The following is a 24,828-nucleotide window of genomic DNA, read 5'->3' as shown; positions in this document are numbered from 1 at the left end:
ACGAGAACAATGGCGGTTACTGTTATTTGCCCGTCCGTCTCGAATGGAAAAGGCTCGCCCTCAACTGGGTGCCCCGCTACATGATTTTTCTTACCATTGTTGCGCTTTATGCCTACATTTCCATGTATGTCACGTTGCGCATGCGGCGCTTTAGTCGCCTCAGCGCCATGAGGCACGCATGCGCGACACAAATGCCAGATGATAAACACCGGGCTCACGTCCACTGGGTGCCCACTAAGCCCACGTTTTGCCGCGGATCCGTGACATCCATGGAGGAGCCGGAGCGACGTCGCACCTCATTCACGGCTACTAAGATGGCAGCCGAGATCGAGCTCTTGCACAGTCACCAAAAGATCACGTGGAACTGGCCGACACACGCCACCGACGACGATGGTCGAATTTCTGTAATGGAGGAGGCTCTCTCACCCCGAGAACTGGAATCCAACGTCAGCCCCCGTTCTGCGACTTTTCAACCCATCTCGCCACCTCCTCAGAGCTATGTTCATTGTGACACCATTGATCTGAATCCACCAGATCATCACCACCACCATCGAGCAAGTTTCAGCGCTTATTGGCAGTCGCCAAGTAGCCCAACGAGTGCCCGCTCCAAATCACTTGCGAACATTTGGTCGATCCTACGCCAAAGTATGTCCCTCGAATCGGGTCCCGAACACATCTCAACCCCATTTCTCTTTCCCCCAACCATGGATGGTACGGGTATGACCAAGACGCGCGACAAGATTCGTCGCCAACTGCGACTGCTTGTTGTATACCCCCTTGGGTACATCCTGGTTTGGGCGGCTCCTTTTGTCGCGCATATTATTTGCCGGGACAACCCGGAGGAGTCCGGTCCCTTTGCGGTTCTATTGTTGTTACTAGTCAGCCTGTCAATACAGGGCCTGGTGAACTCGTGCTTATTTTGCACTGTAGAAAAGCCTTGGTTAGCTAATACCCTCCGCTGATAGTCTGCATCTAGTAAATCAAGAATTTTGAGCCTTCATGGGGACCCTCGTATAAGTGCACACGCGAGCCACATATATTCAACATACAGAGGCGGGTTCCTTGAACTTTTTGGACAGAAATCTGCATCTGTGGCGCAGAAGAGTCCGTTAGAGCCAGATCCAAATCTACAACCAAGTGTTACGACCCAACCAGTTAGGGTGCTGGCCAGCGTAACTATATAGTACAGAACAGGGGATAAAGATGCAGGTGCATCATTACCGAAGCTTTTGCTTTGTGGTGCAGTTGGTTGCCCCGACCTGCTCGTAACACCAGGGCAACTGGAACCTGGCCATATCTTTCATGTCGTTTGCCCCTTAAGTCGAGATCTTTCTTGATTATCTCCACCTAATTACCATTCGTATATCCCTTCTCGAGTGCCATTGCTAGGAGACTTAGCGCCATCTCAGTCGCTAATGGAAAGCCAGTGTATAGCGTTTGGTAGCAGGCCACTCAACTTACTGATAACTCACCTTCGTCTCGCGGCGGAAACGAATCCATAAAAAGAAACGACCCAATCACTGAAGGGCTGCAGAGGTCAATCGAGGATTTTGGAGGAGAACGACCTGCGGACTACTGTTTCAATGGCGAGGTGGCGATGCTAGGCGGCGAAGTTCTAGATCCTAAATAACATAGTCCTTCAATATGGCGGATGCGGGTCCTTTTATCCCATCGGGTGCTGCTTGACGCCATTTTTGCCAAGACCTCCAAGTACCCACTATTTACCCATTATTACCCCGCATTCAAAGGGGTACTTAACGATACGTCATGTACCCCTATGCTCTTTTACCTATTATCACCACTCTAATTACCATTTTGATTGATGCTAAAATGCCTTCTAGTGATTCTGATACCTCTATTACTTCTGATGATTCTATTACTTCTACACGTAGTTGTATAGTAGTTGAGATCCTTCCAGAAGACCTTACCGCTGCCTGTAATACAGACTGTACGCCCGAGCGCTGTGACGCAGCAACAGTTCGGCCCCACGAACCTCCGGCTACCGAGCATGGTCCTCCGGGCTCCTTCCGACCCTTTGACGTGCCGGCCCGGGCCCAAGAGGTGCGGGGGCTGCCGGCAAGCCCGCTTGACCTGTTCATGCAATACGTTCCGCAGGGCCTCGTGGAGCAGTGGGCCCAGTGGACGAATGCGGCGCCGTTGTCGAAGGAGGGCCCGCGTGCTAGAACGTCTAGAGTATATAAATGGAGGAAGACTTCAGTAGATGAGATCTACCTCTTCTTAGGGATCCTATTATATATAGGGATCCATAGGGAATCTAGATTATCAACCTACTGGTCAACCCAGCAGCAAAAGGAGGATCCTATCCACCTATTCACGCGGTTTATATCCCGGGACCGTTTCCAACTACTACTCCAGCGACTGCGGATATTCGACACTGCTGAATTCCAGCCCGGCCAGCCCAGCCAGGGCCAAGGTCGGGGCCGGGGCCGGGCCCCAGATCAAATGCCGGATGTATACCGGAAGGTCAACCAGTGGTCAGCCCACATCCAAGAGACTGGGAATTCCCTCTATACAACTGGTTCAGATCTTACAGTTGATGAGGCTATGGTTCGATTTACAGGTCGATCTGTAGAGACAACAACGATTCCAACGAAACCTATCCCAACTGGTTATAAGATCTGGATCCTTGCCCAGTCTGGCTACTGTATACGGTGGCTGTGGCACGTACATGGAAAGGGCCCATACGCATTAGTCCCCCAGGCCCAGCCAGGCCAGCCCGCCCGGACAGTCCGGACAGCCCGGTCGGCTGGGCCGGCTGGGCCAGCTGAGCCAGCTGGTGGAAAGCTGGCTCTGTTGACACCAACGCAGCAGGTAGTAACTACCCTTATCTCCCTACTTCCAGCTGCAACCTACCACGTCTTTCTTGACAACCTCTTCGCCTCTATACGGCTTTTTCGTACCCTACGGAAGCAACAGGTTGGAGCTTCTGGTACCTGCCGGAAAGATAGTGGGATAGATGAGATCCTAGTTGTTGAGAAAGAGACAGAAGGACGGGGTATCCCCTGGGGCAAAATACACTACATCCCTACTTTAGATGGGGAGGTGAGCAACCTAATGCCCTCCTACCTACTTGCTTGCCTACTTAACTAACTGATGAATAGGTCAACCAATTCGCCTGGAAGGATAATGCCCTAGTACTCTTCCTGTCAACTGTCTTCCGGAACGGCCAGGAAGTTATCCGCAGCCGCCGCCGCCCAGCTGGGGATTCTGCTGCCAAGAGGGCTGCCCGGCAAGTGTTTGGCCCAGACGTCCGCAAGGACCTTCCAGTCCCTAGGGCAATCGATGAATACAACCACAAGATGAATGGGGTTGATGTGAGTGACCAGATGAGGTCCTATTATCAATACAGCCATCCTATTCGGCGAGGGGGCTGGCAGTCAATTGCCTGGAATTTCCTGCTGGAAGTGGTAGTTGTAAATAGCTTCCTGCTACAGCTCTGGGGCAGTCCTAGGTGGCAGAAGGTGAAAACCCACTACCACTGGCGGCAGCTGCTTGCATCCCAGCTTATTCAACAGTTTGGACCATTAGCAAAAGGACGGCAGAGGTCACGGCCGAAACGGGCTATAGATAAAAGGAATACCTCAATCCCATGGGAACACCATACAAAGGGATCAAGGAAGGTTAATTCGCTTTGCTCTTATTGTAGTAATCTAAGGGCAGTAAGAGCCCGCCAGACCCTAGGCGAGATGTCTGGGAATAGCATCACGCAGCGACGTAAATATACGAGAAAGGGCTGCTTAGACTGCAACGTACCTTTATGTATCCAAGAGGATTGTTGGTACCTCTGGCATACCCAAAATCTATAGGCAACAGAGGTACTGTAACCCTATTGGTTAACTTAATAGATTCACAGCCATTTATTGGCTCTACCCCACCCTTGGCAGAAATGGCGTCAAGCAGCACCCGATGGGATAGCCAGTCTGTCCAGCAATCTCTTGCCTATTGTATCTGACGTCAAGAAAGAGAGTACGTATACGTAGACGATCAGTATCAGTCAGCTGCTTTGTATAGCAATCAGCTTGCCGGCCTTAGCAGCAGCAGCAGTTGGATACGTCTATGGTGATGGTGATGGTGATGGTGATGGTGTTAGTGATAGATAGGAGGAAAAATTAGCTATCAGCCAGCAGGCTAGCAGAAGTACTGCAAATTTTAGCTAAACCTAAAATAGTAAAGGGGTAAGCATTAGGGTACCTTGCAGGGGTTTTTCATTTCGGCCTAATATCATAGTATAACGTAATAGTCTAGACAAAGTTGAATATCAGACTATATAGTGCATTAAAAACAAGCTAAATAAACCTTATCTATAGAAAGTCAGATTTTCAAATAACTTCCTTTTTAGTACGCTTAGCACCATGCTTCAGGTCGGTTAAGAATGTTTATTTCAAGTGGACGACGTTCATACCCCAACGTTTAGGATAACCTCAGACGACAGCCGGTGGGATAGCACATGTCGGTTTACCTGAATCTTAGTTACTGTAATCTTGGTGGAACAACTCTTAGGTAGCTTCCGGAACATATAGCCTAGTGGAAGATTTGTACCTTCGACTATTGAACAAAACTGTTAGTGCTGCTTAATACGAAGATGCGTTGCATCTGGGTGTTTAAACAGAAAGTATCAGTGACTAGGTCAAAGAGCTCGTCTCACAACAAGAAACCACGCGGAAACTGTATTAAAATGTTCTTGCGGATGCACCGGTAAGTCAATGCGTGCTTAGGGTTTAGTAGCCTGTCGGGCATATCTTAATTACTTCATACATACAAAACGTATGAATAGGCCAGGTACAGAGAGATGAACATTTCAGTGGAAACAGAAATAAACATCGGTAGAGTATCGCTGGTGAGTAGGCACTGACAATTACGACAAGCAAAGATAAGACAATCCTCGGCATTTCAAGTGGGAGCGGGCCGGCCGCTTCACCGCGCTTTCCGGCAAGAGGTTCCGATTCAAAATACCCGTCCAAACATAGACGCTTAAAGTCTGCATTGTTAGGTAGGTGTGTATGGCTCGGTATCTGAACCTCCGTAATAGCAATCATCAGGGATTTTGAATCAGAAATCGTGATTGGTCGGGTATGAGTGGCTCATACTGGTCCAAAGGCTACGTCCCAGCGAATTCGTTTTGCTTAAGACTCCCTCCGCCGCCATAGTAGGATGCGTGCTTTTTGTGACTAGTCAAATTTTCACATTCTGCAAACGAGGCATTTCCAACAGAAACCCAGATTTCCGAAAAACTATCACAACACGAAACAGAAGCATCGATGCTTTGCAACATGCTAGGGGAGCTTATCCTTATCACAGGCGTTACAGGTCACATCGGCTTCGCTGTTCTTATACACGCGCTGAAGGCTGGTAACAACGTACGATGCGCCGTTCGTTCGCAGGCCAAGGCCGACGTTATACGATTTCATCCCCGAATTTATGACCTCAAACTCCCTCGCTCGAGACTTACATTCAGCATTGTACCGGATATAACGGTAGATGGTGCGTACAATGACGCTATGCACAACGCCTCAGCCGTCATTCATATCGCCTCACCGGCTCCCACCGCCAATCCTATACCCTACGAGCTACATCAGAGCCATTTTATCCAGCCTGCGGTTTATGGAACACTCAACATACTTAGAGCTGCTAAGCGTACGAGCACCGTCCGACGTATCATATTCACTAGTTCTGTTGTTGCCCTTGTTACACTGGACCAGCTCGAAGGTCGTGAGCGTCGCGAAACACCCGTTCGACCCGACGAGAGAAACAACCACATATCGAGCTCTTCTACTAGCATGTTCGCCGCTTATGCCAGGTCCAAGGTTGCAGCTCTCTGGCACGCTGAAGTGTGGATGGCGGCGGAGAGACCACATTTTGATGCCGTTTACTTACACCCTTCCTTCGTCATCGGTCGTAACGATATCGCTAAAACATGCACCGACGTAATGAAAGGATCCAATGCTATTGTGCTCGCTACGGTTTGCGGGAAGAAGTTTGGTTGTAGTTACCTTGGTGCAGCGGTCCATATCAATGACGTTGCTCGTATTCATGTCCAAGCCCTTCTGCCCTCGATTCCAGGCAACAGCAGTTACGTTCTCAGCACGAGAGTGCGCTGGAATGATGCGAAGTTGATCGCTAAGAGGAACTTCATCGAGGCCGTTGAATGCGGGATTGTCTCCAAGAGCGGTTCGGTCGGTACTGTCAACCTCGATTTTGATGCCTCCATCACTGAGAATGTATTTGGGATGAAATTACTCAGCTTCGAAGACCAGGTCATGAGTGCGTTGAGTCAATATATCGAGATGAGAAAGATGCGGTCGGCAGTTTCTTCGCCATCTTCATCTTCTGCTGGTCTGACAACGGGTATCGGCCAACACATTCAACTGGACCAACCTAAATGATACCCGAGTAAACCAACGCAAAAACACCCTTCTACCAAGAACCACTCTATGCTACTACATGAGTATTGGTCTGTGCATAAATAAACAACATTGAAGGATGACAACATGGCTGCACAGCCATCCAGGCGTTCCAAAGAAAGCCACGGAGTGGACTGTCATTTAGTCATGAACCCAGGGTTAACACTCTGTGGTTTTAAGGACTAGGAAGCACTATGTGTTAGCCAAAAAGATTAACACAACCACCCTGTTAACGAGCCACCCCCACATCCGAGCCACCATGGGCACCACCATCACTACCACTATCACCACTTATTTCACTCCCTCTTCCACCCACCCAGATGCAACTTTCGGCTTCACTAGATAATTCAGATGCACTGGATTCATCTAGACTATCTGTATCGCCGATATCCGTATTTTGCGCCCGCTGGATATGGGCTATTGTTGCGAAGGTGCTGTTAGGAGATGTAGGGACCTTTTTCCTCTTGCCCTTGTGCTGGTTATCTAGACAGGCCTGCAGATCGCTGGCTTGTTGCTCTGCAATTGCTAGTCTAGATGCCTGCTCATCATATCCCTTTTGCAGCTTTCTAGATAGGTGACGGATAGTATAGGTATCTAGGGCATCCTTGCCCAGCTGGTTGAATAGATGTAACTGATGCCGCAGATCAGCAGAGTGATGAGGGGTTGACCATGGGATAGCAGATACTGCCTCATCCCATTGCTGGCTGCTGCTTTGCTGGCTGGCTGGCTGGCTGGATGATGCTTTTGATACTAGGGAGTTGGATAGAGGGCGCCGTATAGATACTGGCCATAACCCAGCCCATTTCCAGCCAGACTTTATGTTCTGGGTTGTTATTGCTGCTTTGCGCGCATAGAAATAATAGTCTAGAAATGCCCTTTTGCTAGCAACAGTTGAGTCACTTATCTAGTCACCTAGACTTCCAACCCCTTTCCGATATGCTTGCTTTAATGGGCCAAAGACTGACACATCTAGAGGCTGGAGGACAGCAGAGGAATGCGGCGGTAAAAACAGCAGATAGATGTGATGCTGGAAGCGTTGCCACATAAAGTCTGTTGTTGTATGGCTGTGATGGCCGTCTAGAATCAGTAGCCTGACCTCGTCTGGGTGGCTGGGCATAGTCCCTGGGATGAAGACCTTCTTCAGCCACTCAAGGGCAGTCTGGTCATTCGTCCAGCCATTATCTGATGCTGTAAAGTGCCAGCCAGCATATCTAGATAGGTTGGATGATGGGAACCACTGAGCCTGGACTGACTTGCCCTTATATATAACAAGGGGAAGTAAAGAGGTCCCAGCAGCAGACACACACTCAATCAGTGATATCCATGCCCTAGATCCAGGCTGTTTTTTCTGGACGTATCGCGATGCCGCAGAGCCTAGCACCAGCCCATTGCCTCCTTTGCCTTCCATGATGCCAGTCTCATCCATATTCCATCGGTTAGATGGATGGATACCCTTGATTGCTGGCAGATCTAGATAACTGAACCATTCTTGGATAGCATCTGCAGTAATTATGGGCTCTATATCGCCTAGAATCGATCGATCGGCATCTTTGGGTCCTGATTGATAAGTATCGCCGCAGGAATCGAGCTATCCATCTCTTCCCCGGAGGTCGCTGGGTATCGCCTGTCATACGCTCTGCCAGGCCCTTCACTTGCTAATGGGTAAGGGCACTGCCTAGGGCAGCTTGGGTAGATATATAAGTAGCCAGATTAGCCTCCTGTGACTGCGATAATCGCTGATAATCAACCCACGCAGTATTTCTGCTTTGCCTGCCGTGCAGCCGATGCTGAAGGGTCTGGTATGGTATACCCCAGTTACGAGCAGCCTGGCGGATAGGGCAGCCATCTGCTACGTCTGCAAGGGCTCGTTGGAGCTCAAACTCAGTGTATTGCTTCATGGTGTAATAGAGAAGGTATCCCAAAAAGATGGCGTTGTTTGGCGACAAATAGCAATTGTTGCGATAGTTTGAAAAAAGGGATGTTCTTGACGATGCAGCAATTTCGGATGGCTCGGATGTGGGGGTGGCTCTCTTGTGGGGTGGGTGGGTTATGTAATCATATTCTCCTTTTAACTCAAACACACATATTTTGAATAAGCAACAATCGAAATTGGAAAGTAAAGAGTGGACTGGAATCTTTGATTCTGTTCTATTCAATTCTAGCGTCCTTAGGTCTCCAGAGAAAATTCAGAATTGCAACAAGGGCCGCCTGAACGACGTAGTTGCGCTGCGATAATAGCCAGGATAGCTCTAAATCACATTTGGATCTCATTCCTATTCGCAGTGCCTGGTTCTTGCTGTGAGCAGAGTTAACGTACCACAAGATATTGAGAATGGAACCATCCCATCGGCTGCCGGTGCTCGATATTTTCGCCACGCGCTGATAAGACCAAACAAATGTTTAAACTGTAATATCTAACCAAGCAAAACACTCCAAAAACAAACATTCCATAGTGAAACTCGGCTGAAGCAAAAACGCTGTTTATTAGCGCCCGGTGGGATACAAAAACCTGATACTTATTGGGTAGCTTAAACGGACTCTTATGCCTTTGATGACTCTAATCCTAAGCAAAAAAAGTTGTTCATTAGCGCCCGGGGAGATAGGAGATCTTAAGGAGTTGTTACCTAAGTTGAACGGACTGCTACACCCTAAATGAATCTACTCCGCATAAGGGCTTACGAACGTTTCGCTTCAGCTAATGGGGTAGATATTATTGGACTGGCTGTAGATTAATTATAGGCCGGTTGGCTGTGCGCCAGGAGTGTGCGATTGTGGGCCGGGTAATACGAATATCTTGGTCTAACACTGAACATATCTGACTGGTTTGATCGCGAAGATTCCTCCTACGATCATGCGATTAAGGAAATAACTTCGGAATTATCGAATTCTTATAAGATATCCAAGTCCCGTAGATAACGCGTAGAGGATCTGAAGAATTTTTAGTAACATATAAGTAATTCCTGGTATCTTGGATAAAGCGTTTATTTAGTAACCTAGGTATTAACTATAGGAACATAAAAAAACTATCTGTTGGAATAACAGCACCAGCTGGTTGTACGACACGCACGACTCAGGGACACACATCATGGCAGAGGGCACAGACTGGATATTCGGCCCTCGGTTAACCATTGAGGGGATCAAAAGTGTATTCATGCCGAACTGACTCGGGGACGTACGAGATCATATATCTCGTGTACGAAAGCCAAGTCTTGTAGTTAGGAAGATAACCACGGAAAATACATCTTTGGTTCACCTTAACTTTAACCCGAGTACGATCGTACACACGGGTTCTCTCAGGAAGAGAGAATCCATTCAACACTTTCTAAATAAAAACTTTTCCTAAAACTTTAAACTACCTTTTATTATAACTAGGTAAGAATTAGATATTAGTGTAACAGGCTGAGCCCTGAACGTGGCCAGGCTTTGCCTTGGCCGAACGTCCGGCGACCCCCCGGCGTGACCGCCCGATAGCTTAACTATCTACGTGGCGCCCCACTCGATAGTCATCTTCCTTTTCCTTCCTCTCCTTAGCTTTAGATAAAACTTAATTGAGCTACCTACCTGTTGAACCAAACTCTAGGCCTAGCCCTTCACAATTAGTTTACTAACTAAATAAAGTCTTAAACAGTAATATAATAAGATTATAAAACGAAATTAATTTTGATTTACTGCCTAAAGCAAGAAGCCGCTGCAACCTCCCTCTCGCCTAATTTGTCTTGGCAACTGCTGTTAGTGAATCAGGTGGTGAAACACCAGAGCCCTTAACAGCCGAAAACTCTTCACTTCTCTGCTCCGGAGCCCTTCCGCGATGGCCTCACAGCCTCCGGCGGGCATCGGACCACTGTGTTACGAGCAGGTCAGGGCAACCAACTGCACCACAAAGCAAAAGCTTCGGTATTGATGCGCCTGCATCATTATCCCCTGTTCTGCACTATATAGTTACGCCGGCCAGCACCCCAACTGGTTGGGCCGTAACACACTGCCGGCCTCACCGGCCGGCCCCGATCGGGGCTCTGGGCTACCTCCAGAGCCAACCACTCCATCAAGGGCTAAACGCCGCCGCAATACCGAGACTCAGCCACTCCGGCCCAGCCTCGCGGGAAACCAGCCTAACGCCTTCAATCCGGCTCCCCCATCGGCAAAGGGGCCTCCGATCTCAACTTCAGCCACTGGCAGGACCGCCACTGGGTCTGTCTTGTCCGTTCTTGACGAGGAGGCCAGGCACTATGAGGCCCGCAAGGATGTCTTCTTAACTATCGCGCAGTCTGTCGATAATGTCTTCTCCAGCTTTGAGGGCCCCAGGAAGCAGATCGCGAAAGAGGATACGGCATATGTGATCCAAGCCCTAAAGAAGCTCATTAACAAGGAACATGCTCCGATACTGACCCGGAGCTGGGCCGCCGTCACGGCCTCGGCACCAGCAGCTCCGGACCCCCACCGGGCTCCGACCCGCCCGCAGGCCAGACCACAGACAAAACCCCAGCCCCAACCCCAGTCGAAAGAAGACCTCCGGGTCTTCGCCCGCATCCCGGAGGAGGGCCTGTCGGCTGCCCGAAAGAACGCCCCTTTTGCCCTACGCCAGACAGTTTGCCGGACCTTTGACCTCCAACTGGCAGATATCCCTCATATCTACCACATTGCGACCGGATACTCACTGAGGCCATCAAACAAGCAGATTCAGCAAGGCCTCCTGGCGGACAAGCAAAAACTAGCGGGCTGCTTAGGGGCTTACAAGATAGAGACCCCTATAAAGTGGTTTACCTACGTCGTCCCGCGCTGCCCAGCCAAACTGTGGAGCGTTGACGGGGACGCCCTGGACCCAGCCACCTTGATCGAAGACGAGGTCTTTGCCCAGACAAGACTGAAGCCCACCCGGGCCCGGCAATCCCGCCTTGGGCCGAACCCCCTTACGAACGAAGTCTCTTGGGTGATCTCATTCTTAACAGAGGTACAACCCTTCAGACTGTTCAACCAAAGTAGCAGGTCCCAGCTCATTCAGAAGAGGAAGACGCTTATCAGACACGACCCCGGCTGCCAGGGTTACCACTCAAACAGTTACTGCAACCGACAGCCGCTCTGCAACGACTGCAGCAGAGCTTCAGACTCGCACGAGACTGGGCCCTGTACAGCTAAGCCTAAGTGTGCGAACTGTTGCGGCCCATTCCAGGCTAGCCACAAGAATTGTCCAGCAAGGCCTATGACGATGAACGGCATCCCTGCTCTCCCAGACCGGAAGGAGCCAGACCGGAAGGAGCGGGCCCGGATCCGCAAGGTGGGACAGAAGGCCTATGATGCCCTCTATGAAGCCAGTCTAAGCGCCTCTCAGAACAGCATACAACAGCCTGAGGACCTCCCTTCCTCCGACCAGGATCAACCGCTCGGCTCCAAGCGGCCGCGCAAAAGGACACCTTCCGAGAGCTCAATCGTGTGCCTCGGGGACAGGGACACCGATAGTAGCAGCATGAGTGAGGACGAGCCTCAGGACGCCGAGGGTCCTCCCCAGACCAACCGTGCTATTCTACCTCTCTTAAGCAGGAGTCAGAGGGTAGCCCAGAAACCGGACTACAACGTTGCTAATGCCTACACCCACTTGGAACTCGACTCGGAGACGTAGGCCAAAGCAGGCCTCTCCACAGGTGCTACGTATAGCTCAGTGCAACGTAGGGAAGCAGTCGCCAGCACATACAGCTTTCCTGGAGCTCTGCTGGGCTGAGCTGATCGACATTGTACTGGTCCAGGAACCCTGGATAGGCTATGTTGTCAAAATGCAAATCAACGCACATCCAGGTTTTGACTCCTACGTCCCAGTGGACTTTTGGAAGGACAGGGAAACCAGACCTAGGGTAATGACCTACATACGGAAAGGGATGAAGTGGAAGGCCCAGCAGCAGAGACCCGTCCAGACAAGGGACATCCTATGGATCACAGTTGATAACGAAATTACTGTGGTTAACGTATACAGACAACCAGGAGACCCTCACAATCACGCAACTACAACCCTCCTAGGATACAGGCCGCCAGAAAGAGTCCTTGTGGCAGGGGACCTTAACGCTCATCACTACTCCTGGGAGCCCGGATCGAAGAACAGGAATAGGGGGACGACATAGCAGACTGGGCAGATGGCCACGGCCTGTCTTTCATTGGCGAGACAGGGACTGCGACCCATGCCCAAGGCCATGTACTTGACCTTACCTTCTCGAACATTCCCCTCGCACACGCAGTGGTCAGCCCACACCTTCACCCAGGGGCCGATCATCAAGCAATTGTCTCAACAATCCCGCTTCATAAGCAACGACAACAATAGACAGATCAACCACGGTCAATATCAGTCCCAGACTCGGCCCTACCCCGGTTCAGAGACCTGATCAGAGCAGGAGCCTCGGTCTTACCCACTCTCCAGGACGAACCTACCCCTGCCGAGTTGGACACCCAAGCTGGAAGAATAACCGACCTTCTCTCCACGGCTGTCCAGGCTGTAGGAAAGAAACGAGGAAAGCATGGGAAGGGGGCCCCTTGGTGGACGGAGGAGTGCGCAGTAGCCCACCGAACGTACCGCGAGGCCTGCTGCCGACAAGCCCAACAACTAGAGCAGACCCTACGCCTTCTTACCCCACGCCTTGCTATCCTCGAAGAGCAGAAGGTCTTCTTGAGGACAGTCAGGAAAGCTAAGCGGGCCTACTGGGCTGATAAGATCGAAGGAGCTTCCCCGGACCAAGAACTCTACAAGATTATGGGCTGGCGAAAGGCTAGCCTAGGGGTCAAAGCCCCCCTTTGATAGTGGAGGGTCAGATGATCAACGACACTCAGGGTAAGGCCCAGGCACTCCGAAGAGCCCTCATAGAGAGGTTCAGTGCCCAGGACGATCTGCCTGGAGACCCGTTCGACGTCCGTACAGTCCCTCGACGACGGATACCTTGGCATGATGCCATCAGTAGAGAAGAAGTGAAGGAGGCTATCCTGACAAAGACCACGACCCCTGGCATCGACGGGATCACAACACGGCTGCTCCAGGCTTGCTGGGACCTTATATCTGATCCTGTCAGACAACTGTTCCAAGCTTGCATACAGACGGGCTACTTCCCCCAGTCTTTCCGCAGGGCGGAGGTCGCTATGATCCAGAAGGCAGGGAAAACAGACCTTTCAAAAGCCGGATCCTGGCGGCCAATTGCCCTACTGTCTTGTCTTGGGAAAGGGCTCGAGAGACTGATAGCCAGAAGAAGGTCCTACCTTACCATCCTAGAAGGGGTGACAAGCCCACAACAATTAGGGGCTCTACTTGGCAGGTCAGCGGTTGACCTAACCACCTGCCTCGCCCACGACATCGAAATGGCTCTGGATAAAGGGCTCACAGCTACATTGGTAACGATGGACGTCTAAGGGGCTTTTGACTCTGTCCTTCGGAATCGTCTGATTGTCCGGCTACGCCAACAAGGCTGGCCTCACAGCTTGATCAGATTGATATTCCACTTTGCTTCGAACCGAACCGCCAGAGTCCGGCTTGAGGACGCAACAACAGAGGAATTCCCCCTGGCCTGCGGGCTACCCAGGGCTCCCCGCTGTCACCTATCATTTTCCTGTTGTATATCGCGGATATCCTAGTGGAAGACCCGAAGCTCCGGTTCGGATACGCAGACGACATCGGCCTTCTGGCCATGGACCCCTCCCTTGAGAGTAATGCTGCGATCCTCGGCCAAGAGATCGCACGTATCCTCGACTGGGGAGCTGAGAACAAGGTCGCTTTCGATCACAACAAGTCCGAAGCTATCCACTTCACAAGAAAACACAAGCAACAAAGAGACCTGCCAGGGATCAAGGCGGGAGAGCTGGAAATAGAAGCATCCATTGTGCCTATCCGCTGGTTAGGGGTCTGATTCGACAAGAGGCTTTCCTTCCGACACCGAGTTGAAACGAAGCTGGCTGCGGCTAAGAAGGCAGCCCAACATCTTAGACACCTGACAAACACAAAAGGCGGGCTCCCGGCCGCCGCTGGACGCAAGGCTGTGATTTCCTGCGTCCTACCAATCGCCCTTTACGGGGCTGAGACCTGGTATGGAGGCATGACCAAGCCAGCCCCTGCCAGAGCCACCGATACCGGCCGCAACCTTTCCCCCAGACAGGCGCAGTCAGTACAGGCCAGAAGAGCCTTGCGCGTAAGGTTGAAAGCGTCATCACGACAGCGGCAAGGGCTATCCTGCCGGCCTGGAAGACAACTCCAACACGCAGCCTCCTCAGGGATGCTGGACTACCACCAAGCAAGGTGGCTCTAGAAGGAGTCCGCCTACGCTTCGCAGCACGCCTAAAGAAGGTTGATCTACAACACCCTCTTGTCCCGAGGCTCTCTCAACGAGGGCGGCAGCAGACGAAGCTCCAACGGACTGCAGACCTTGCACCAAAATGCCCGAGACCCGCACTCATCCAACCGCAGTGCCTCCCAGGGTCACAAGACCTGATAGTCCAGCAGACTAAGGAAGAAGCAGTCAAAGCTTTCCAGGCCTGGCTAAAGACCGTACCAGACAACCACATGGTTGTCTTTTCAGGTGGCTTCAGAGCGACGAACGGAGCCACAGGATACTGGTTTGTCATCTACCGCAGCAACAGGCGCGTGGCCCAGGGCTGCGGCCGACTCGGTCTAGCAGAGGTGTTTGACGCTGAGGCTGAAGGGGCGAGGATAGGACTCCGGCGGGCCCTCCTAACCTCCCAAGGCCAGCCTATACACATCTGCATCGACAACCCCAGTGTCATCCAAGGAATACGGGGCGAGGCCCCAGACTCCTCACAAGCAGCGGTGCTCGAGATCCAAGCGGCTGCGAGGATATACAACATCCACACCCACTGGGCGCCAGGGCACCAGGGCATTAAGGGCAACGAAGAGGCGGACCGACTAGCCAAGGAGGGCACAGCGCTGCCGGCCCCCTTAGGCCAACTAGCTACGCTCTCCGGAATCAGACGGCTTGGTAGAGAGCGATTGCGAAACCAGTACAGACAGTGGTGGGGCAGAGAGGCGACAGAACGGTATGCCCAGCTTGGCCTGAGGGTACACTTCTCCTGCCCTCCCGAACTCGCCCTACCACGGAGCACCCTCCACCACCTTTTAGCGGCCTGGTCGGGCCACGGGGACTTTGAACACTATCACCGACGCTTTAACCACACCGAAGCCCTGCTAACCTGCTCCTGCGGGGAGGCAAAGGAGGTAGATCATCTGGTCTACTGCCCAGCGACCCTGGCGGGGAGGCAGCAGTGGCCCACCCTCTACCCAACTGGTCCGCTCGACCCCATAGGACCTATGGGATCCCTCGAAGGATACTTCAAGGGACTAATGACTGACCTAAAAGGCTTTGAGGCCTTCCTTCGCGTGACAGACTTCTTCCGGAAGATCTGCTTACGTTACTAGGGGACGAGCTCCGGCACGGGACCTAGACAGCCAACTTAACCCCTAAAGGGAATAGATGAGAAGAAATGAAACTGGGGAACAAGCGGGAACCAGGGACAGATAGAAGGCATAGTAGCCATCAGGCATGATTTGGAGGACGAAAGGAAGGGCGATGTATGAAGTACATAGTCCTAGCCTACGGCTCTCCACGCCACATACCCCTCGGGAGGTCTGCGACAAGGGTTCCACCCTTGCCGCCATGGCGTTAAATACAACAACAACAATAACAACAGTCATGACCATACTAAACAGCAAAGGGTGGTACTGATTTATTATATCGCGCTAGACTAGACTAATGATAAGATAATTCATGCTTGGTTTTCTTGTAATTGCTATTTTCGGGCCGCGATAAGTTCACATTCTCTTCGCTTCCAGCTAGAAGAGAGGAGCCGGTAATAAAGTCCATCCCAGTATGCACACCACCTTCTGGCACCCTGTGCGCGTCACCACCACCTGAGCCCTGATTGCCTCCTGCGCAAGTCTGTGGAGCAGCAGCCTCAATATCAGATTCCACGTGGCGCACTGTGGTGGTGGTCATGATGGCGGACCTCATGCTCGACTTGACCGACAGGTAAGACGTCTCCATCAGACTGCTTCCAAAGTCCCATTTGATTTTCGACGAGAACAGCCTCCGTCTTCTCCTCTCTATCGCCCCGAGCTCCTCCTCAGCCTCGCGGTGCAGCGCATCGACCGGCCTGCCAATGCGCGCCCCTCGCTTCCAGAACCCCGGCCTGAACAGCGGACTCAACACAGGGGCCGTGACGGCCAGCAGCGCGACGACAGTCTCCCTGTAACCCCATATATTGATGGTCAAAACGCTCGGCGCCGCCGTGAGCGTCAACGCGGCGCGGATGATGGCGGCCGAGATGACAAAGAGGCCGCCGCACAAAAGGCAGGTGACGCCGACGCGCTTCCACAGTGGCAACCGGAGGTGCCAGAGCATCGGGGCCGGAATGGTCAGGATGAAGACGTCGGTGATGACGTTGAGCACGGCCAGGGCGTAAAAGTTCTGGGCCCGAAAGATGCAGTGCTCACCGGGCAGGGGGCGCACCGTCCAGTTGTCGTGGAAGGGCCAGCATGTAGAGCTCACGGTCGCGATGAGCGCCACCCAGGTCAGCCCGCAAACGAGGAAGAGGAATTTGAGTGTCCGATCTTTTATCAGGCCCTTAGTGAGGCGTCGGTAGAAAAAGATGATGCTGAACTTCAATACCCAGACGAAGCTGGGATAGGTGTACCATGTGACGAACTCCATCTTGCTGCCCATCTCGAGGATCCTGACGTCTTCGTCGCTGAGTGAATCGACCTGCTGCGGCTTCACGTTGATGTTTCCCCCTGCGTAGTAGGCGAAATAGCCCATGGTGCTATCGACAGTATATAAGAGGATGCACTATGTCAGTCATAGGATATGGTTAGTGCTGGCTAGGTTTGATGGGTCACATATTTGATCGATGATATCCAGTGAAAGTGCTTACAAGGAAAGAAAGGTAGTCATCGCCATGGTATTCTCTGAAGCCCACTGTTCGAAGGCGCACCACATGACGGAGAGCAATGATTACCATGCCAATCGCGTACCAGGTCTGTATGCTCATCAGCATCCGTGAATTACATTCCCTCAATTCCCTAATGTCGTCATCCTCAAAGCCCTTACCCATACCTCCACGAGATATCCTTCTTGTGTCTCGATCGCTATGGCCGAGCTTGGTCGTGGCGGCCACATTTTTCAAATCTTGGCGGAGGCGGTATCCGCAAAGGTGAACACGATTAGACATCACAATGTGATGTAGGACAACAGGAATAGGCATGAGCGTTAGGAGTTGTTACACATTTCCTTTTGGGGGGGTTCCGATTGAGGTCGAGCCCACGGACTGGCCAGCATGTCCGGACGCATCGAATCTGATTACAAAAAGGCAAATTGAATAGACCAAAGTAAGATTCGTGAGACTACCAGGATTCTGTTAACTCTGTCGTCGCGGCAGAGGGATGCCGGACCCTTGCCACGTGTTGGTTGCGCACCTCTCTAACGTTGTTTGACTACATAGTAAGTCGACAGCTCAATTAGGGTAACAGATAAAGCTTAAAATGAAAATAGCCTTTTTTCGCCTTTGCATTACATTGGCGCACTTGAAACGGCAGTCCAATGTTTTCGCTTTCCAAGCTTTCGCTGAAAAATGTCACTCTGCCCTCGGCAGTACGCCGACCTTGGGATAACCCCTCATCTCAAGCCCTCCTACAAACAGACGCGCCAAGTGTGTGAACCTGCTTCACATGGTGTCACTGCCGAAAGAAGTCACTCCGTACACCTCTGGTTGTGAAGATTGATGATGCTCCAGCTGGCGAGTAGAGCCGGAAATGGGTGTTTCAAGTAAGTCAAGTCACCCACTTCTGGGCACCCCACCCATGTGGGCACCCACAAAACGAAGCTATCGCAACAACACCACCCTTTTCAATTGACTATCGCCGAGGCCCAGATGCAACTATGATACAGCTTTCTGCCTCACTAGGGCAATCAGATGCGCTGGATTCATCTGTGTCAATTTCAGCATCGCCAGCCTCGATCTGGGCTTGCCGTATATCGCTGATGTTGGCGAACTTAGTGTTAGGGTCGATTTTGACAGTCTTCCTTTTCCTTGCTGTAGTGTTGCTGACTTGGGCCTGGAGAAGCTGTATCTGGTGCTGGGCAGTAGCCAGCTGGAAGGACTGCTCTTGGAAGCCTTTTTTGACCTTTCTGAAGAGCTGGCGTTGTGTGGCAATACTTTGATCTAGCTTGCTGAATAAGTCCAGTTGACTATTAAGGTCCCTTATCTTCCTAGGCGTAGACCATGCAACAGCAGATGAAGCAGATGCCTATCCCTCTATATCCTGGGCATCCTGGATACCCTGGGCACCTTGGGCAGCCTTATTAAGTGGTGTTGCTGGTGTTGTTGCCTTGGGCAGCAGCAAAGAGCTCATAAGAGGTTTATCCATAGTAACAGGCCATAGTCCAGTGTATTTCTAGCCACTTAGAATGTTCTTTTTCGTCAGCCCAGCTAGGCGTGCTAGCTGATAACAAGATAGGAAGTGTCTTTTGCCTACTATAGTTGAATCGTTCTATTGGCTGAGGTTAGGCTGGAGCCTTTTGCGATAGGCTGCCTTGACTGGGCTAAAGACTGACTGATCTAGTGGCTGAAGGACATGGGAGGTATGTGGCAGCAAGAATAATAGATGGACGTTATTAATATAGCATTGCCACATGAATTCTGTCGTTGTATGGCTCCCATGCCCATCCAGGACCAGCAGTCTGGCCTGATCAGGCTGGGAGGGGGCAGTCTGCGGCAAGAAGACCTTTAGCAGCCACTCAACAGCAGTCTCATCAGTTGTCCATCCATTCTCTGTTGCCGTAAACTCCCATCCATCATAAGGGCCAAGATCTAGAGGAAACCACTGCTGCTGGACTGTCTTGCCCTTATATATCACAAGCGGATGTAGTGCCAGGCCATCAGCTGAGATACACTCGATAATAGATACCCAGGCTCGCGATCCAGGCTGTTTTTTGCGTATAGACTTCGTCTCTGCCCTGCCCAGCACTAGCCCATTTGCTCCTTGACCCTCAAGGATACCAGTCTCATCCATGTTATATCTGTTGGCTGGCTGGATGGCTGATATTGATGGGATCGCAAGATATTTAAACCAGTCCCTAATAATCTCAGTAGATGCCCATTAACACGTCTAGAATCAATAGATCGACTTCTCTGGACCTTGATAGATGGGTTTCTTCGTACAAAGGCGTCTATCCATCTCTTCCCTAGAGGCTGGGTATCGCCCATGGCATGGAGGATACGCTGGGCAAAAACCTTGACTTGTTGATGCGTTGGCGCAAGCCCAAGGTCAGCCTGTATCCGTACCCAATTGGCCAGCTTAGCCTCCTGACTAACAGAGAGCCGCTGGAGGTCAGCAAATGCGATATCTCTAGGTTAGATACCCTTGAGGCGATTCTGAAGTGTTGACCGAGGGACGCCCCATTTCCTAGATGCTGCCTGGACAGGGACGCCGTTGGCGATATCCCCAAGAGCCTTGCTAACCTCATACTCGGTAGATTGACCCATAGGGTATAGAAGAAGGTATCTGCAAAAGATGAAGTGATTTGGATAAGGGATGAAAATGTTGTGATAGTTTGAAGTGGGAGGCTGGTCATGGTGTTGAGGGATTTTTGGGGTGCCCACATGGGTGGGGTGCCCAGAAGTGGGTGACTTGACTTACAGCGATAAGGTTTGTCTGCTCGCTAGTGCTGTCGTCAAGCGCTATGAATCTGTTCATGGCGGAAGCGAGCGGACACCGCCACAACCGGAGGAATGGGGAGCGAAAAAGGCGATTCTCTCGCTTCATTGTGCTACTCGCCATGTGCGCAATCGTAGTGAAACTGGATTTTCGGAGCTCGACCGAGAGTGACGAAGGCTAGGAGTCGGAATAGGAACCAGCGGACAGGATACACGGCGACGTAAGGTGCTTGCTGTACTGTATGGCTGGGGATAGTGACTCCTTAAAAAAAAACCGGCTCTCAAGATGGAATTGCAGCGGCGTCGAAAGGCGATTTGTGGGTCACGGATTTCCAAGGTGGCAATTGGGATCTGGAGATGGATTCTGCAGACGGGGACGTAGCAGAGCAGATAGAGTCGTTGTCGGCTGGTTGAGAACACCTTCCATGAAAGGTCAGAACCTGCTTTTGCAGGGGCTGCATATGGATTGTGCAGATAGAACACTTGGTAGAGCAAGAAAGCTCCTTGTTACATGGCTGGGAAGACTCTCGACCAAAAGCCAGAAACGACTTTCGCGTCATTGTCGCAGGTGCGCTACAACTGGCTTTCCAGGCCATGGCTTTCCACTATGTTAATAGGAGCCGGAAATGGGTCTTTGCGGGGACCATACACGGTGTAGCTTGAATGGCCCATCTTGGGATCTTAGGAGCCCAATAGGCTCTTAGCATGTTCCGGACTTTTCAACATAGCAATGGGGAGCCATGGATCTTGCAGTCACCGTAAGTGGTAGAGGAAGAAAGCTCCTTGTTGCGTGGCTGGGAAGACCAGCAGGAACCAGTTCCTGGGACGAGTCAGATATGGAGCGTGTGGACAGGGGAGGTAGTGGGACACGGAGGACCCTTGTTGCGTGGCTGGGGACGTGGCTGAGGACATCCTCCATCAAAGGCCAGAACTGGCACCTGCCTCGTCGTTGCGGCGACGTTGGAACTGGATCTCTAGGTCTCGGCATCCATTTCTACACAACTGGGCAAGAGCCTAGTCGCATGGCTGCGCAAATTTTCTCCCAAAGCTCCCAAAGCCGGAATCAAAAAGTGACAAATGGCCTTCCCAAAAAAACCAGAAGACATGACTCAGCAAGCAAGACCCTTGCTGTGTGGCTGGGGATAATCTCGCTCCAAACTCAGGGAACTGGAAATGGATTTTGGGGACATCATGAATAGCGTCTAACAAGAGCCAAATCCAACTTTTCCGATATGGGAAATGGAGTGGTCATTAAGGTCCTTGGTGTGGGAGGACGGGCCAGAACTGGCTTCTGGTAAGAGCCAAATGCGGATGCTCAAGACAGGGGATCAAGGTAAGCAAGCGAGATCCTGGCTGGGACCAGAAGCGGCCACCAACAACGTGGTTGCAGCCCAACTTCTGGATCTCGACTCTCTAATGCAGTAGATGAAGCCAGAAATGGATCTTAAGAAAAGGCCACATATCGGGACGAGCAGCACCCTTCTTACAGGCTCGAGAATTCCTAGCCCCGAGGGTCGAACCTGCTGCTAGAAGGAGCCTGGTATAGGTTTTGCGGCCGGATGACTTGCTGGTGCATGCAAGCTTTCTGTTGCGGGCTGGGGGTGCCTACTCCAAAGACGGATCTTGCAGGTGAGACGGGAAAAGCGGGGAGCAAGCAAGACCCTTGTTGCGTGGCTCGGAAGGCCTTACCCCAACAGCTGGAAGCGGCTGGAAGCGCGTCGTTCCAACGGCGACGAATGCCAGCTTCTGGACCTCGACTTTCCAATACATTATATAGAGCCAGATACAGACTGTACAGAAAGGGTTTATGTCGGGACGAGCAAGATCTTACACCAGGCTTGAGAATGGTCGCCATTAAGAGTCAGAACCGAGAAACACTCGATCTTTACATACTCAACTACTCAACTTGTCTGCGGGGCATTCACGAATACTTGCGGTAGGTAGACCAAGCTCAGCGTCCAAAACCGGTCTCGAGCGGCGCCGCAAAGTGATAGGCACTTGCACCGAATCCCCATGTCAGTTCTGAGCCGAGCCAAAACAAACCATTCGAATACACATGCATCATGGAAGCCAACATCGGCATATCTAGTCTACAGATACGCCTTAGACCTCTTGCAAATAAAGTACACAGTGCACCTAACGCATGCATGGAATGCCTCAATGTTAGCGGGAGCAAGTATCGTCTGATCAGAAAAAAAAATGCAGAAAAAATGCAGATACCATCGCTGACGACAGCGTCAACCGCGGGTCTGGAGTGGATATTTGATCCGTTTGCGACGTACTGGATGTAGAGAAGAGACTGAATTCATACATTACGCATGGAACCAGCAAGCCCGACTCGGCCAATGTCTTTGGTACCCCCAGCGCGGTGTTCTTTCGTTACATGGACCAAGATATCTCGCTCCATAGCCACAGAAATCCTTCCCCATGAAGCCGATCCCCCTAGATGTCGCATGGCACATCTTCAACCATAACGAACCCCACATCCAGTCCCAATTCGCACGATGCTCGCACGCTTGGCATTCGTTCTTCAACCCCAAGCTGTACCGGCACGATGTCACGAACGGTCAGTATTCCGCCGTCTTTGAGACGATTGCCCGCTGTACAGACACGCGCGTGGCCCTCGCCACACTTGAGCATACCCGCCGAGCCGGCGCTGACTACAATAAACCGACGACCATGTACATGACCGAAGCCCAACAGCCCAGCCCTTTCCTCGTCACGGCCCTGTACCTGGCCGCTTCGAAAGGCTATACTGAGATCGTATCGTTTCTCCTCGATCACGGTGCGGATATCGACGGGGTCCCGGACTGCCGGCTACGCACTCCCGTCTTCATATCTCTTCTCAGCCGGGACGCGGAGAAATCCATGGTCCTCCTTCGGCATGGCGCACGCCTCGAGTCTCCCGAGTTCGGAATCAATGCGCTCCACCAAGCGGTCGCTGCGGGACTGACCGAAGTCATCACCTATCTGATCGACGAGAGAGGACTGGGAGTGGACCAGGTCGACAGCAACGGGGACACGCCGCTGATCCACTCGCTGTTGTCACCGTCGCCGGAGACGGTCATAGCTCACCTGGCACGATTCGGGGCGGACGTCAACCAGCCGACGACGATCGACACGTGGCGCATGACGCCCTTGAGTATGGCGTGCGAAGACGGCATGTTCTCCGCAGCCCTGTCACTTCTGGAAGCCGGAGCGGATGCCACCGGCGAGTCGGACGGCTTGGTGGAGGGGGCCGACCCCGCGCTCCGTATCTATGATCAGAAGCCGCTCGAGTTGGCACTGCTGGCTCGGTCCAAGCAAACAAACGGGAGGACGGCGGCAGTAAAAGAACGGCTCATCAAGCGTCTCGTCAAGTCAGGCGCCGACCCGAACGCAATGGTTTGCATTTCTGCGCGTTGCAACTGGACGGGGCCTCTTCTGCTGAAGCTCATCCGCGCGAGGCGTCGTTGGGAGGCTGAGATGTTGCTCTCCTCGGGCCTTTTGGACATTGATCAGCGCGACTCGCACGGTGCGACGAGCCTTACCTGGACACTCTCCACGTGCCACGGAGACCCCGTTACGGTGTCGATCTTGTTGCGGCGTGGTGCCAAGATGGACGAAGAAGTGTTGTGCACCGTCATCGACAAGCTGGTGCGGCTGGCGGATGCGCGAGATGATTGGGGTGTGATCAGTCTCCTGACGCGAGAGCCCAAGCTGTTGAGGATCTTCCATGTGTTGTATTCGCACTGCTTTTGGGCGGCATCAAGAAGCGGCGATGCGGTGGCAACGCGATTTCTGCAGGATTCGCCGAGGTCTATCGTGCGTATGGTTACGGAGATGCTAAAGCACGGGATCAGTCTGAGCAAAACAGGGGTCCTCAACATGTTGCGCTTCAACAAGAGTAAGGAGAAACTACCAGGGCCAGTCATCGCGGGGATGTTTTCCTGATGTCGGCTTGAGGTAGGGAGCACATCATGTGGAAGCTTACTCCTTCGTATTGGAAAGAAGCATCGCAAAGGGATTGTGTACAGCAGCGAGGATAGTTAGATTACAACACCGTTTGCAGCAGAACCAATAGATTCACGAGAACTTTCAAACGATGTCTGGTCAAACAGGGGGATGATTGCGTGAAATATGAACATGCATCCGTGCTGGCAAGTGACGGACGTCCTGCCCTTTTCACAGTGGAGGCCACCGCCCCATATGACATTCTAAGAAGGGCAAGACCAAGGGTTCCGCAGCCGCGAAAAGGTATAAATCCTCGTTGTTTTCTACAATTGTGACCGAAATTTAGGATGTTATCTTTCTCACGAATCTCTTGAGTACGTTGCTGCGTGTTTCCCGGTTGACTTCGAAGACATGGAACCTCCCCTCGATCAACGCTCTCCCACCTTGGACGACTCGTTTCCACGGCTCTTCGAGGACTCGTTTCTCAATGAAAACGAGCTCGATGAGCGAGAACGGGCTATTCAAGCCTCTACGCAACAAGCTCCACGGAAAAGGGCACGCGTTGACAGTTGTAAGCAATTCCACTGTTATTGTCAATGGCACCTACTAACGTAACAAATTCAGTACCAACCCCGCCACGCCCGATGATGACTGCACAGCGCCAAACACGCCAGACACACGCGTGAGGCACACAGAACTTTGGCCGGAAACGGACGTGGTAGTTAGGGCAACGGCGCAAGTTGGCGCCGTAACTGCGCTCGCGCAGAAAGTCGTGCGGGAGGTTGCAGAA

The 24,828-nt window shown here is 51.9% G+C and overlaps 4 protein-coding genes across 4 annotated transcripts; 3 read left to right on the top strand and 1 right to left on the bottom strand.

Annotated features, from left to right (window-relative positions):
- Positions 1–5,291: 5,291 nt before the first annotated feature.
- On the top strand, positions 5,292–6,404 carry ColSpa_12668 (NAD-dependent epimerase/dehydratase fum13; the record flags this gene model as incomplete). Its single annotated transcript, XM_049278880.1, has 1 exon — positions 5,292–6,404. The coding sequence occupies one exon, from the start codon at positions 5,292–5,294 to the stop codon at positions 6,402–6,404; it is 1,113 nt and encodes a 370-aa protein (XP_049134837.1).
- A 3,826-nt stretch (positions 6,405–10,230) lies between these two features.
- Positions 10,231–11,080, top strand: ColSpa_12667 (uncharacterized protein; the record flags this gene model as incomplete). Its single annotated transcript, XM_049278879.1, has 3 exons — positions 10,231–10,316; positions 10,362–10,935; positions 11,009–11,080. The coding sequence occupies 3 exons, from the start codon at positions 10,231–10,233 to the stop codon at positions 11,078–11,080; spliced, it is 732 nt and encodes a 243-aa protein (XP_049134836.1).
- Positions 11,081–16,144: 5,064 nt separating this feature from the next.
- ColSpa_12666 (uncharacterized protein) lies at positions 16,145–17,389 on the bottom strand (the record flags this gene model as incomplete). The annotated part of the gene is made up of 2 exons (XM_049278878.1): positions 16,145–17,213; positions 17,325–17,389. The coding sequence occupies 2 exons, from the start codon at positions 17,387–17,389 to the stop codon at positions 16,145–16,147; spliced, it is 1,134 nt and encodes a 377-aa protein (XP_049134835.1).
- Positions 17,390–22,532: 5,143 nt separating this feature from the next.
- On the top strand, positions 22,533–24,038 carry ColSpa_12665 (serine/threonine-protein kinase tor2; the record flags this gene model as incomplete). The annotated part of the gene is made up of 1 exon (XM_049278877.1): positions 22,533–24,038. The coding sequence occupies one exon, from the start codon at positions 22,533–22,535 to the stop codon at positions 24,036–24,038; it is 1,506 nt and encodes a 501-aa protein (XP_049134834.1).
- Positions 24,039–24,828: the final 790 nt, after the last annotated feature.

Source organism: Colletotrichum spaethianum (assembly GCF_022836535.1).
Source record: "Colletotrichum spaethianum MAFF 239500 DNA, contig69, whole genome shotgun sequence".
Taxonomy (NCBI): domain Eukaryota; kingdom Fungi; phylum Ascomycota; class Sordariomycetes; order Glomerellales; family Glomerellaceae; genus Colletotrichum; species Colletotrichum spaethianum.
The sequence above is the reverse complement of the archived record's forward strand: the minus strand, read 5'-3'. Positions and strand labels throughout refer to the sequence as shown.